General features: G+C 42.2%; 1 protein-coding gene across 3 annotated transcripts in view; it reads left to right on the top strand.

Moving 5' to 3' along the window:
- The window catches only part of Ern1 (endoplasmic reticulum to nucleus signaling 1), a 95530-nt gene that overhangs the window by 31584 nt on the left and 48507 nt on the right, over positions 1 to 15439 (top strand). For all 3 annotated transcript variants that reach the window (XR_003377147.1, XM_026780595.1, XM_005350411.3), the window contains exon 2: positions 927 to 1047. Coding sequence is in view for 2 of the 3 variants with exons in the window: in XM_026780595.1 (XP_026636396.1) it covers positions 927 to 1047 (121 nt within the window). In the remaining variant the exon portion in view is untranslated. The remainder of the gene's footprint in view (positions 1 to 926; positions 1048 to 15439) is intronic.

Below are 15439 nucleotides of genomic sequence, written 5' to 3'. Positions count from 1 at the left end.
GCCTGCCTCTGCCTCCCGAGTGCTGGGATTAAAGGCGTGCGCCACCACTGCCCGGCTGAAAATATTTTTATTTACATATATGTGTGTATGTATGTATGTGCCACATGGATGTGAATGCCCATGGATTCCAGAAGAAGACATCAGATCCTCTAGAGCTGGAGCATAAGCAGTTATGAATGCCCAATATAGGTGCTGGGAGTTGAACTAGGGTCCTCTGGAAGAACAGGGAGTGCTTTTAACTGCTGAGCCATCTCTCCAGCCCAAGAATATTAATATTTTAGTACATATAATATCTATATAACAAAGGTTGATTTCCTATTTTACTTTAAATGTATTCCTCTAGTTTTTTGCTTAAAAAATCTTCTGGCAGATGAGAAAGTTATTCTTTTCTACTAAGGACTCTTATAACATGCCAAGGTTTTCTAGTGTGAAATAGACCCAAGGGGAGGAAGCCAGAAAGCTGGTCAAACTGTCCTCTCCCCCTGCCCCCCATTTCAGGGGACGTTGTCCATAGGTTGTTTCAGACTTTTTTGTCATGTTAGATTATAGACCTGTTGGTTTGTGGGAAGGATCAGCACTTGGATAAAGTGACTTAGCTCTTGTCTGGACATGTGCCCTTGGGTGAGAACTTAGGCCCTCCAATCTCAGTTTCTGTATCTGGAAGATAAATGATCATATAAAGGATGAATTTTGGTTTTTTTTTTTTTTTTTTTCGAGCTAGGGTTTCAATGTATAACAGTCTTAGCTGTCTTGGAACTAGCCCTTGTAGACCAGGCTGCCCCTGGCTCCTGAGTACTGGGATTAAAGGCATGCACCACCACCACCTGGCATGAAGGATGATTTTGGGGTGTTTGTGATTATTGTGATTATACATGCCCAGGGTGAAGGAGTGGATTGACATGAAGCTACTGTCTGTCTCGTTGCAGAGTTTTGGAAGTGCCAGCACAGTAACACTGCCTGAAACCCTGTTGTTTGTTTCAACCCTGGATGGAAGTTTGCATGCTGTCAGCAAGAGGACAGGCTCGATCAAGTGGACTTTAAAAGAAGGTAATTCAGATTATCCTTGAGTGACATAGAAACTTGCTTTGCTGCTGCCAGGTAAATATTCCAAAGGAAAATGGTTATATATTGTTTAATAAGAAAGGAGCATGAGCTAAAAAGAGGAAAAGGTTTTCTACTTAGAGAGTAACTTTACAGCCTAAACTTTTATGATTCTCTACTGAATGCAGCAGATGAAGAAATATCTTCTCTTTTATGCTTCATTGCTTTTGTCCAGATGCTGAAAAGCTCTAGGCTTTTCTATTAATAGCTCTGGCTGTTTTCTGAAGACCTTTTGCATTAAATGTGTTAAGTTCTAATGATCGGAATCTTGTAATCATAATTATAAGATATCTTCCCAACCTTTTAAACTACTCACTTGTTTCTTATAGAGTCTGAAATAACCATGGCCTGTAAGATTTGACATTCACTCAGCTTAACCACATTACTGAGTTGTTGAAATGAGGCTTGTTTCTCATTTAACCTCATCTTACTATCATTGCCTTCTGACGGTAGTCAGTAATCAGTGGTGGGGATCTCCACAGCTGGAGAATTCATCCTACTTGATTTCTAAAGCAGTCTTCCCAGACAAACTGTTCCCATCTCGGATTCAGGGATGTTCTGTTAGTCTGTCCATTAGTAAGCCTTATTTGGTCTAATTCAGGTCTGACCGGCGTGTTTCCTTTCATCACTTCTCCACGGCTTATTATCTTCATGAGCACAGCTTCAGTTTCTCTGATAAAGCAGTCTTCCAGATGGAAAAATATTGTCGTATGTCAGAAAGTCCCACGTCATTTTGTCAGTACTGTGCAAACCTGCTTGAATGCTCGAGTCATCCCGCCCCACCTGTTTGGGCTCTGAATGTAGCAGCAAGAACTTCAAGGCACCCGAAGAGCCACCAGCACAATAAGAGTTGCCAAAAGATGATTTTGTGTGCTGTCTGGTTTTGTAGGCTCTGAGAACTCATGTGTACAGTCTCTCCTGTAGCTGAGAGAGGAAAGAATTTTTTCCTATTTTTTTTCATCCCATTTAATGTGTGTTAAGAGAATATCCTGGTTCAATTCCCTGCACCCACATGACAGCTTACAACTGTCTGTAACTCCAGTTCCAGGGACACCCTCACAGAGATATATATGCAGGCAAACTACCAGTGCACATGAAATAAAAATAAATTTAAAAAAAAAAAGAGAGAATATCTTAGCCTGGAAAAGATACTGTATGGAACATAAAGGAAAAGGGAGACCTTGTCCTCAAGGTGCCATAGTTTGATAGCGAGCAAAGACAGTTTCAGTGTAGAGCAAGGTTCTGTGACTGCTCAAGGGAGGTTCTGGGCACAGGATAGGCTGGTCACTGATGGTTTCAGAGGTAGGCATGACTTGGGGGAGCAGGGTGGGATTTCATTTGGGATGGAGGCCTGACAGAGCAAAGGAGGGTTGTAGGATTTGGGGGAAAGGGCTGGCGCATTCAGCAGAGTCTGGGGATACACTGGAGGTGGAGAGGTCCAGAGCCACAGAGTGTGTTGAGCCTGACTGATTCAACAGGAAATTGGGAGCTATTAGCATGTTTGAATATGAGTGACTCATCAAACGTTCACCTTTCAGATTAATCAGCAGTAGCCTGTGTGGGAAGACTAGAGATAGAAAAGCAACCTGAAAACAGAGTGGGGAAGAGCCATGGATAGATAGAGTCAATAGAACCCAGCTACTGATTAGCTAAGAAGCTCAGAGAGGAATTGTTTTTGCTTTTAATTTTATATGTGTGTGTGAATTTTTTTGATTTTTTTTTTTGAGACAGTTTTTTTTCTGTAGTCCTGGATGTCCTAGAGCTCCCTCTATAAATTAGGCTGGTCTTGAACTCACAGAAATCCACCTGCCTCTCAAGTGCCTGGCCACCGCCCTGCCTTTTTCTCCTGTTTTATTTCCTTGCTGTGTCTTTAGGGTCTATAACAGGTATAGTTTTATATTAATAGTTTAGATATGCTAATTTTGAAATATTTAGTTATAACCATAGATTAAAATTTTATTTTAGTATATGTGTTATATATCATATATATATCATATATCATAGTATCAATGTGTTATATTAATATCTTTGTACAGAAATATAAATGGAAGCTACTGCTGTCCAGGACTTATTTTAATTTTAAAATGTAGTTCTGCTGGGCTTGGTGGTCTATAATCCTGTCACTTAGAAGGTCTAGGCAGAAAAAAGAAAAAAAAAGGTCTAGGCAGGAAATCAAGAGTTCAAGGTCATGCCTAGCTACAAGTGGAGTTTGAGGCCATTCTAGACTACAGAAGACCCTGTTTCAAACAAACAAACAACAAAAAAAAAACACATATTACCCCTCCACAGCTCATTCTTTTATATATATATAATTTATTTATTTTTATTTTATGTGCATTGGTGTTTTGCCTGCATGTTTGTCTGTGTGAGGGTGTCAGATTTTGGAGTTACAGACAGTTGTTAGCTGTTATGTGGGTAATGGGAATTGAACCTGGGTCCTCTGGAAGAATAGTCAGTGCTCTTAACCACTGAGCCATCTCTCCAGCCCCTCACAGTTCATTTTTTAACAATAAGAGTTACAACATAGTAGATATTACTTTAAATGATTAGATCTTAAATAAATATTACTAACTGTCCCTCAACCCCAACCCCACCCCCAAAACAAGGTTTCTCTGTGTAACAGAGCTCTCTGGCTGTCCTGGCATCTGCCACCACCGCAAAGCACACTAACCCATTCTTAAGTGTTATTTAAAAATTTCTCTCTGCCAGGAGATGGCAGACGCCTTATTAGGAGGCAGAGGCAGGTGGGTCTCTGTGGGTTCGAGGCCAGCCTGAGCTACAAAGAGAGTTCCAGGACAGCCAGGGCTATGTAGAGAAATACTGCCTCGAAAAAACAAAACAAAAAAAAAAAAAAAGAAAGAAAAAAGGGGGAGGAACCTCCTTTGCTTGAGCTCAAAATTTTGATTCTAGTAGTGACACAGACAGGAAAGAAATTCATGGTGAGAAAAGCTGTGGAGAAAAACAGAGTAGGAAAGTGGATCAGCGCTGGGCTGGGGTATGGTTGAAGGATTGCAGTTTTCAACAGGCCCCACAAAGAACATGTCATTTGATCAAGACCTCAGGGAGACAAGAGCTTCTAGTAGTGTGAAGATACGATGGAGTGTTACTGAGTTTGGGATTATCTCCCACAGGCTCATGTCCACAGCTGGTGGTGCTCTATTGAGAGGTTGTGGAAACTTTAAAGAGTGAGACCTGGGTGTCAGAAGTAAGCCACTGGGGACGAGCCCTGAGGGTTCTAGCTGGGTCTTGCTTTCCCCTTGGTCAACATGATGTTACCGGCAGTCTTCTCTTTCCACTTACATGGACTAAGCTCCTTCCATCATGGCCTTCCTACCATGGTGAACTGTATTCTCTAAACTGTGAGCTAAGGGGCTGGAGAGATGGCTCAGTGGTTAAGAGCACTGGCTACTCTTCTAGAGGATCTGGGTTTCATCTTCAGCACCCACGTGGCAGCTCACAATCCTCTGTAATTCTAGACCCAAGTTATCCAGCATCCTCTTCTGGCTTCCACAAGTGCCAGATATATACATGGCACATAAAATGAAATGAAACAAAACAAAACCAACCCTGTGAGCCAAAATAAATCTCTTTCCCCATTAAGTACTAATTAAGTCTGATATTTTGTCATAGCAGTGAGAAAAGTAACTGAAATACAGAGTAAGGACAGGAGTTTCTGTGACCAAAGAGTATTGGGATGGATGGGTGTGACAGGAGTGGAGCAGGTGGAGGTAAACTGAGCTTGGAGAGAGATGGAAGCCAAATAGGATATATAAGCGACCCTATCCTGCCTTTATATGATTTATTATAAAGGTACATTCTATAGATAGTGACTTACATACATAGTTTTACAAAGAAATTTATTGCTCAACTGGTAATCTAAAATTGAATAATTGGAAAAGAATTGTTAAGAGTTGAGATAGGATCTCACTGTGTAGCTCAGACTGATCTGTAGAGCTCAGGTTGGCCTCAAATTTGTGGTTCTTCTCCCTTAGACTACTTAGTACTGAGATTAGAGACACATATTACCATACCTTGCTCAGGAAAATAAATTTTAATCATATATACAGAATTAACTCTGTAAATACTTGGACCATGCAACTATGAGGGACACTGCACCTGTGAGGAAATACTGGGTCTGTTGATGGAGATGAGGATATCAACAGAGCCATGGAGACACTTTCCAAGATGGTGGACACTGCCGGGCGGTGGTGGCGCACGCCTTTAATCCCAGCACTCGGGAGGCAGAGGCAGGTGGATCTCTGTGAGTTCGAGGCCAGCCTGGTCTACAGAGCTAGTTCCAGGACAGGCTCCAAAACCACAGAGAAACCCTGGCTCGAAAAACCAAAAAAAAAAAAAGGCAGTCTTGACTTGACTCATACAGCAGATATAGTTTGAGAAAATTCAGTATATTATTCAAAATATGTTTTTGAGCCTATGTGTAAAGCATATTGTGGGCTTGGATAGCTACTAAAGGTTTTTGTCCCATGTGGGTGACTGGCAAGTCAGAGTAGTGTGTCTGGTTATTTAGGACTACCAAATGGCTGGATGTGGTGGCACATGTCTTTAATCCCAAACATTGGAGTCAGAGGCAGGTGGATCTCTATGAGGCTAGCCTGGTCTACAAAGTGAGTTTCAGAACTGCCAGAGCTATAGGGAGATCCTGCCTCAAAAAAAAAAAACAAAAAAAAACAACCCAAAAAACAAACTACCAGCATCTCTGGCTCCCAACCCCTATGGCCATCAGAAAATGTGCTTGCAGATTTCGGAGTATTCCCTAGAGAACTGTACCCCCTCTCCCTATAAAGAGTGCCAGTGTTGGGCCTGTGTGGCCAGTGGAAGAAATGGAAGAATCCAGGTATAGGAGTGACATGCCTGGATATTACACATTCAGTATGTCCCTGGCAACTCCACAGGTTGGATCTTGTATTGGTTTGAATAGATATGGCCCCATAGGCTCATGTATTTGAATGTTTGGTTCATAGGGAGTGACACCATTTGTTGTTTTGTTTTTGTTGTTGTTATTGTTTGTTGTTTTTCGAGATAGGGTTTCTTGAGACGGGTTTCTCTGCAGCTTTGGAGCCTGCCCTGCAACTCTCTCTATAGACCAGGCTGTCCTCGAACTCATAGTGTGGGAGTGGCACTATTAGGTAGTATAGCCTTATTGAAGGAAATATGTTACTGTGGGGGTGGACTTTGCTCAAGCTACCCCCAGTGTGGTACACAGTCTCCTTCTGCTGCCTGCAGACCACCAAGATACAGAACTTTCAGCTCCTTCTCCAGCACCATGTCTGCCTGCACTCCATCGTGGTTCTTCCATGATGATATAAATTAAACTTCAAACTGTAAGCCAGCCCAGCTAAGTGTTTTCCTTCATAAGAGTAGCTATTGTCATGGTGTCTTTTCACAGCAATAGAAACTCAACATAGATTCTTAAGCTCCAGTGTAATGGTATGTGACAGTGGGGACTTTATGAATAGCATAAAGATAAGACTCCACACCTGCATTAGTGTTCTTATGAGAAGAGAAGGAGAGACCTGTGTATGAGTCTGTTTGTTATTTGAGAACATAGTGAGAAAATATCTCTAGTCATGAAGAGAGTCCCCCACAAGAGCCATGCTGAACCCTGATCTCAGAATTCTAGCCTCCAGAACAAAGAAAAATAAATAAGTCCCTCAGTCTGTGATGTTTTGACAATAGAGCAGACTAGGGCACCTGGCCTCCAGTTTGAGGATCAGCAGGTGCCAATATGGAATGAGACTGAACTGATGGGCTAGGAAGAAGTTGAGACATCAGGCAGCAGTGTATTACACGTGTCCACACAAGGGAAGATTCTGCCCTAGGTCTAAGACAGTGGAGCAGGTAGGAGAAACCTGAGTGCAAGCATAGGCCTTCAGCCCATCAAACTGGTGTTCGTCAGAATACGTATCTGGGACTCCATTTCATGGTTTCTTAACTGTTTACTTTTTTCAGGATCTGAAACTTACACATACCCCCCTCCCCCATTTCCACACTGGTTTTTGGAAGGTACAGTTGTTCCTCAACCAAACACATGTTGCTGTTCCCAGAAATAGAGGTGTCTTGTGCCAAAGTGGAGAATTATACCTAGGGAAAAAAATGAAATGTATGTGTTTGGGGCACTAAGGTGAATTGTGACATTTTGCTTTTAGGTGTAGTCTTCCCGCAGCTGGTTTTGTGCTGCAGCAACCCCTGTCTGCCTTTGAAATCTCCCCAGTGATTAGGTTCGTGTAGGTTCCATTTCTGCAGCTTTAAACCAGACACCAACTGTTTGCAGCTCTGCTCTATATCAGATTTACAAAGTTTGTGTTCTATGCAGTTGAACAGACTCTTTAATATTCCCAGGACTGGCTTAGGGCTCCTTGTTCGCTCTGTAAAACACTCACTGCTGCTGCTTTTTGACATTCAGATCTTCATCAGATTACCCATTTCACTTTAGTAGCCCAGCTATATTTCCTTCCATCTCTTTTTCAATAATGGTGGATACAAAGGACTGGGTCTAGTTTAGAATCATTCTTATTAATCATATATTCTTACTAAGTATGCAACATGGCTGCTCTCCCAGCTAGACTCCCCTGGTGTCCTGTGAGTGGTTAATATTGGAGATTCTCAGGAGGGGTTATAACAAAATTATTTAATTGAAATTTGAAGGCAGTTTTAAACAACTACATGAATTTCCTTTTCTTACCTTAGTCCTTTCTGTACTGACAGTCATGATCCATGAGTCTAGAAGCTAGAGTGATGCTCTTCTGCTATCCCCTTAGAGTTCAGTTGGCCACAGTCCTGTTGTGCAGGTACAGGAAGTACCTTCTGAGTCTGACTGTTACTCCTCTAAGTCCCCAATTCTAGGTCATAACCAGGCTTGTGACGTCCATCTCCTAGATTATGTGGTAGTCACTCTTCACTGTCCCTGAAAGACAGTTATGCTGCCCCCAGTGCTCACCACCTGTGTCCATGTAGGGAGTGTGCATAGAAAGAAGTAAAGGAAGGGAGCATGCGCATCCTTGATGGACATTTCAGCTACGGATATCCTACCACAGCCAGTCTGAGAAGCACTGGCTCATGCTGTCAGGTCTAAACTCATAGTATTGCCTACGAGACCCATCAGTCTGGTTTACCCGTGCCTCTAGCCTCACTTCTGGCACAGAGCTCCTTACCAGGTCTCAGAAACCTTGGCCTTCGGGGCTAGCCAGGTGACTTCATGGTTAAGAGCAATGACTACTCTTCCAGGGAACCCAGCTTCAATACTTAACACCCACTTAGTGGTTCACAATCACCTGTAACTCCAGTTTCAGGGGATCTGACATCTTCTTCTGGCTTCTGAGGGTACCAGGCATGCAAGTGGTACAGGTATACATACAGGTAAAAATGCCCAGACACATTTAAAAAAAAAAAGTCTTGGCCTTGGCTTGTAGTGTTGGACAAAGAATCCATGTCCAGGTCACCTCCTTAGTCCTCAGGCAAAGTGAGCTCCTTCTTCACCTGGGTTCTGAGATCCTTCACTGCAACGTCTGAAGGACCTCCATCTTGTGCTGGGGTTTTGTCTTCCTGCCAGATTTCTCCTTCCTTGATGGGGCTTCTGGACCACCGAGAGGCTCTTAATAGTTTAGTTCCCAGGTTCCTTCTGACCAAGTAAGTGTCTTTTGAGAGTCCTTGGAAGCATGTGGAACTTACTTTGCCTCCTTGGATGCATCTACCCCCTGTCACTTGTACCACTGTAGCACGAATAATAAAAACCCGAGTCAGATATTGGGGTTCAACCTCAATATCAAAAAAAAAAAAAAAAACCAAAACAAACAAAACAATGCAGCCAAGCCACTAGAGAAGTCTTACCTCTCTCTACCAAGGCTAGACAACCACAGACTAAACAGATTGAGCAGCTCGAGCTCTTCCCATTTTATATTTCCTGTAGTCCTGGGATTAAAGGTGAGGCACCACCACCTGGGTTTGTTTCTGCATTGATCTTGTGTAGCCCAGGGTAGTCTTGAATGCACAGAGATTCCATTTGCCTCTGTCTCCCAAATCCTGGGATTGAAGGTGTGTGTCACCACTGCCTGTCCTCTATTAGCTTAGCTTTGCCCTTCTGATATCCAGGCAAACTTTATTAAAACATAAATAAAATATGTCACTGTGGTGGCAGGCAGTTCTGGATTCTTATGTAAAATTTCTCACAGCTTTTTGTGGCTTTTGTAGTACCTGATAAATTGAGTGTGTTCTTAGGAACAGTCCGAGATCTAGTTGCAAAAGAACAACGGAAACATGAGATAGGGAAATTGTGGAATGTAAAGATGACACTTTCTTAGTAGCTCCATTTCTCAAGGAATTCCCAGACTTTGGGCATGATACACATCATCTTCCTTTCCACCTCACTGCTCAAGCATGAGAAAGGTGTTTATTTCTTCTCTGTCTGTGGAGGACTGAAATTAAGTCTGACAAGAGGGGAATTTCGACAAAGCTTTTTATTTTGAACATACTTTGGGTTCTCTATCTTTTTGATTGTACCAGGGATTGATTCTAGGTCCTTGTGCATATTTGGCAAGTACTCTACTACTGAGCTGTATCTCTAGCTTTCTTTTTACTTTTTATTTTGAGATAGTATCTCAGTAATTGTGCAGACTGGCCTTGATCTTATTTTGTAGTCCAGCAGGCCTTGAACTTTTCATTTTGTTGTCTCAACCTCCTGATTAGTTAGAATCAGAGGTAAAATCAGGCCAAGCCTCCCCTTCTTTTTTCGAGACAGGGTTTCTCTGTAGCTTTGGAGCCTGTCCTAGAACTAGCTCTTGTAGTTCAGGCTGGCCTCAAACTCACAGAGATCTGCCTGCCCCTGCTTCCCCAGTGGTGGGATTAAAGGCATGTGCTACCACCGCCCGGCTAAGCTGCTCTTTTTGTGTCTCTGTCTCTCTCTCTCTCTCTCTCTCTCTCTCTCTCTCTCTCTCTCTCTCTGTGTGTGTGTGTGTGTGTGTGTGTGTGTGTCTGTTGGTGTGTGTGAATATGCTCTCACCCATATGTGTGGACCAGATATCGACATCAAGATATCTTCCTCAGGGCTGGAGAGATGGCTCAGTGGTTAAGAGCATTGCCTGCTCTTCCAAAGGTCTTAAGTTCAGTTCCCAGCAACCACATGGTGGCTCACAACCATCTGTAATGAGGTCTGGTGCCCTCTTCTGGCCTGCAGGCATACACACAGACAGAATATTGTATACATAATAAATAAATATTTTTTTTAAAAAGATATCTTCCTCAATTATTTCTCCACCTTCTGAACCTAAATTTTACTGATTAGGCAGGACTGGGTAACTGGCCCACAAGCTCCTGAAATCCATCTGTTTCTGCAGGCACCCCTCCCCACTCTACTCCAGTGCTGAGGTTATAGGCAATTAATGCTAGGCCCAGTTTTTTCATGGATACTAGAGATCCAACTCAGGTCCTCATGCTTACTTAACAAATACCTTATCTTCAGAGTCATTTCCCAACCCTGTATTTTAATTTTTTTTTAAGTGAGTGTGGTATGTTTCGGGTGTGGGAAGGTGCATATGTATGTGTGTATGGATGTGTGTGGAGGCCAGAGATTGATACTGGATGTCTTCCTCAATGGGTCTTCACCTTATTTACTTAGGCAGGAACTCTTGATGAACCCGGTACTTGCAAGTTTAGCTACCCAGCTTGCCCTGTGAACTTCGTTTCTGCCTCACAAGCACTGAGACTCTACGAAGGAGAATTTTTATATGGGTACTAATGATCTAAAGTCTAGTCCTCACACTTACATGGCAAGTGCTTTATCCAGTCAATCATCTCCCTGGATTTTACTTTTTAATATGAAGGATTTGGGGAGAAGAGAGACATACTGGGTACAAAATCCTGGACCTTGTGCATGTTAGATAAGCATCCTGCCACTGTGCTAAATCCCTAACCCCATGTGAAATGTTTTTAAACATTCCCAACACAAAGATACTTTGCAGTATAACCCATGTGCTCACCTGTAGTGTGATTTCTAATCAGTATTAATAATAAAAACCTGAAGTCAAATATTGGGAGTGGATGAAAACTGAAAGATCAGAGAAGCAGAGCAGCCAGTTCTTACCTCTACATCTACAAAATCCTCAGACTAAATAGGGTATCCTGTCTCTCTACAAGTCCTGAGACTGAATTCTTCAGATGAATGTGGTGAGTTCCTGTCTCCTCCCACTTCATAATCCTCTCTCTGCCCAGCCATATCCCTTCTTGTCTTCACTTCCCTAGTGCTAGGATTAAAGGCATATGACTCCCAAGTACTGGGATTAAAGGTGCGAGCCACCACCGACTAGCTCTGTTTCTCTTTTAGACTGGATCAATCTGTGTAGCCCAGGGTGGCCGTGAATTCACAGAGATCCTCCTGCCTCTGTCTTCCAAGTGCTGGGATTAAAGGTGTGTACCACCGTTGCCTGGCCTCTATGGCTAACTAGTGGCTAGCTCCACACTCTGATCCTCAGGCAAGCTTTATTTGTTAGATCACAAACAAAATCTCAACACTCACCCTTCAGCGTCAATAAATGCCAACTCATGTACAACTGTTTTCATTTTGTATGCAACTGACTTTCCTCCCTGGTGGGACACACTTCAAAATGCAGTGTCTCATAGTTGGACATACCACTTACCAGTAAGTCCCTACCCATAATAACAGAGATCTGAGCTCTAATGCATATTCTTAGCCATTTGGTTGGTATCTATGAAAACATAGTTAACAATTGTGAAAGCATATGGATAAAATGCTTCTTTTTGGCTGTCACTGTTTAACTTGTCCTTAGTTGTCTTTGGGTGTCTGTGGTTTGAGGTCATCTCTCTCCCACCCCCATTGCATCTGTTAAGCTGTGGCATCCCAAAAGGCATTTAGGTATGTGGTCTTTCAGTTCCATCATGATTGGTGGTGACACCTATCCTGAATTACTTCTGCTGAGAAGAAGCTGAATAAGAGTACAGAATTTGACCGCTACAGGATTGGGCCATTTTCTTGATTGCTTGGATATTTCCTCATGATTGTCGTCCCTGTCCAACATGACACTGCGATATGCACTAGTTTCCCATGAAGACAGCTTGTTCTGTCCTTTCCCAGCTGTGGTAGTAAGAGTTAGAACACAAGGACCTTTTGATTAGACGTTTTTTTTTTTAATTCTTTCCCCATGAAAGCTAGACTTTGTGGGGCATCTAAGACTTTCTATTTTACAATGTAACCTGACAACTTTAAGGAGCATAAGGCTTAGAGTAACCATATACCTTTCCTCTGGGGAGAAATATTTCCCTAACGAGGTTGCTTGAATGTCAGACATTTAGTTTTGACTTGGAATCATCAATGACTTTATTTCTTCCAACATTTTATATCAGAAAACAGTATTAGAACATTAAGTTCATTCCTGAGGAAATGGCTCTTGTTTATTGCATTCAGAGCACACCCTGTATCATTGCTGTCTTGTCTGTAGGATTAAGATCTCCATGTCACCTTTCATTCATTTCTTTCTCATACCTTATTTGGTCAGGACTCTATTTTGCTGGTCTCTCATCCATCTCACAATAGCCTGGGCCTGTCTTAATTGAGCTGTTGCATCCTTCTCCCTACTTTTGTGATTCCTTCTCCTTTCTCCTTCATTTGTTCTCTGATGCCTGCCTGCCCATGCATCTCATTGTCATAGGACTGCATCACACTTCTCTTCATCTCAACTTCCCATTTTGGTCCTGGTGCTTGCATTATCCCGTTTTGAAGTTTTCTGTCCTTTGTTTATGGTGGCCTTGCTAGCAGTCCACCTTGTGTTATTTCACACCACCCTGACTGGGCCTGTGTAAGTAGTGGTTTCTTACTCATGTTTACTTGTCACCTCCATGCTCTGAGCTTGCTTCCTCTATGAAGGTATGGTGTGTGTGTGTGTGTTGAATATTTCAGCCCATACCTAGGAGATCAGATCCTATAACATGTAGTAATACATGTTCTAGAAATTTTTGTATATACCATAAATAGATACTCACTGTATGTGTCTGTCCTTCCCCTAAAGCAGTTAGCAGAGCTAAGCTGATAGTAGATTCCCAATATTTGTTTTTGAGATGCAACAGATAATTACTAGTAGTTGGATTTCTGTTCTTCTCAGAGAGAAAGAAAAAGAAAGAGGGACAAAAGAAAGGAGGAAGGGAGGGAAAAGTGTTCTTGGTGGGTACACACACATTTGGAACTTCATATCTGGTCACTGTTCTTCTTAAATGCCTTTTGAAAGGACCAGTCAAGGACATTTCAGATCACTTAGAGAGATGCACTTGGAAGTATCTGACCAAATTTTATAACATCTAGATTGTCCTGGAGAAGTCTCTACTCAAGAGAGGAAGCTGGTTCTAGTGGTTCTGTGTGGAGCCTCATAGAGGTTAAAAGGTGTAGGAGGACAGTACAATCTGTGTTTTCCCTGTGTGTATCTAGATACCCCGAGGAGTGGAGTGTTCCAGAAATACTGGTGCTCATCTTGGGTAAGGAAGAGAATGATCTCTCAAGGCTCTTTTTGAGCAGTAGTTAGGTGAGCAATGTGTTCTCAAAGGTTCTGTAATCAAAGGGTTCTTCCTACATGGAAGAAGTCTGCCTAGATTCACCTCCAGAGAAAGTTGTCCATCCTCAGTTAGAGTTTGAAACAGTTAATTAATTACATTGGTTGGCTTCATCAAAGCCCTTCTCTATTTAGTGAACTTGTGTGCCCCTTTGCCCCATCTTCTCCTATAACATCCCAGTCTGACCAGCCAGTGCTAGGGAAGTCTGGGGTGGGGGTGTTTCTGGCATGCAGTTGCCCTGGTGAGCCAGAGGATCAGACCTCCAGAGGTGTCTTACGGGTGAGAGTGGGAATAGAAGGCCTTTGTTTCCAGCTTGTTGGAAAGAGTTTTCTGAAGTAGCTTCTTATTTAGCCTTTTTTCCATTTTGTTTTGTTTTTAGACTCTTCATTTTAGAAGTTATATACATATACAGAAATAAAAAGAACAACAGCAAGAAAGCCTTATGTAGCCACTGCCAGCTACAATAATGATCAACACATGATAATCTGTCCCTTTTCTACTTCTATTTCATAGCAAAAGCCACATCATCTTATCCATAAATTTAAGTAATTTTTAACATGGTTGAATAAACAGTACTGTGCCTGGGCAGCTGCTTTTAACTTGTACTATGTAGGTGTTTGTGTGGGATTGTCTTTTTTATTAGGAAAATTTGGCTGCATTCTACCTGCAGTGTTGACTGTCCTAAATTACTGATAGCTGTTCGTTCTGCAGACTATACTGCTCACTGTGCATTAAGAGGGCAAAGGCCCATGCAGCAGTCACTTAGAGGTTTGCTCTCTGGTTAGTCACTAAATATATGTGAACTTTTTCTATTTACTGTGTATATTTCACAGCAAGCAAATAGGTAGACCCTGGCCCAAAGTACTTGGAATTCAGTACCATCCTTAAGTAGTTGATACCAAGGAAGCTGTATGAAACAAAGTACTTGTTCCATGAGAAACACAGGAGAAATATCGCATGGACCAAGTGTGTTTATTTCCTGGAGAAAGAGCTGTTTGAATGGAGGCTGAAGGGCAAACGAATTTAGTTAGTGGAGGTGAGCAAATAAGGGCAAGCACAGACACCAGCATCAAAGTCCAGGACGAGTCTGGGAAGAGTTACCAGTGCAAGAAATCACGGAGAAGTAGGCCCGTGGTTGACAAGTGTCAAACATCATGCATGAAGGAGTTGATAGTTTTAATCCCAGAATATACTACATTCATTTCGATGGTATTATATCTTTTGTGAAGCCAAATTTGTGGTAGTTGCTATAACAAAATTTACCATGTGAAAGTCTGTGTTAAATGGTAACGAGGGTGGTCACCTCCAGTTCATTATAAGGTTTGAGAATTCTGTAGTACTTGATAGGTACACGCATTCTATTAGTAAGTAATTATGATTTTTCAGCTTTTGTGTATTTTTTTAACCCCATGGCTTCTTAGCTTCTAGACCCTAAATACTAAGTTGCTCAGACCTTATCTGCTCAAAAAGTGGAACTGTTAGAAATTTCTTTAGGGAAATTGCTGACATGAAGACTGCTATAAACCTGAAGGATGGGGAACTAACTTAAGCCACGGCAGTAGAAGGCATTTAGCATGTGGAGAAGAGCCATGGAGGATTTTAGGTAAGAAGAGACATGAATTGCCTTCTTAAGCCCTCTTAGGTAGCAAGTGGAATGTGGGTCTTAGAGGCAGAGATGAGAAGCTGGAGTGTAGACCAGTGGGAAATGATGATTCATATTCTCTCTCTCTCTCTCTCTCTCTCTCTCTCTCTCTCTCTCTCTCTCTCT

This window comes from Microtus ochrogaster, chromosome 7 (assembly GCF_000317375.1).
Source record: "Microtus ochrogaster isolate Prairie Vole_2 chromosome 7, MicOch1.0, whole genome shotgun sequence".
In the NCBI taxonomy this organism is placed as follows: domain Eukaryota; kingdom Metazoa; phylum Chordata; class Mammalia; order Rodentia; family Cricetidae; genus Microtus; species Microtus ochrogaster.
Note: the sequence above shows the minus strand (reverse complement) of the source record. Positions and strands in the feature narration are given on the sequence as shown.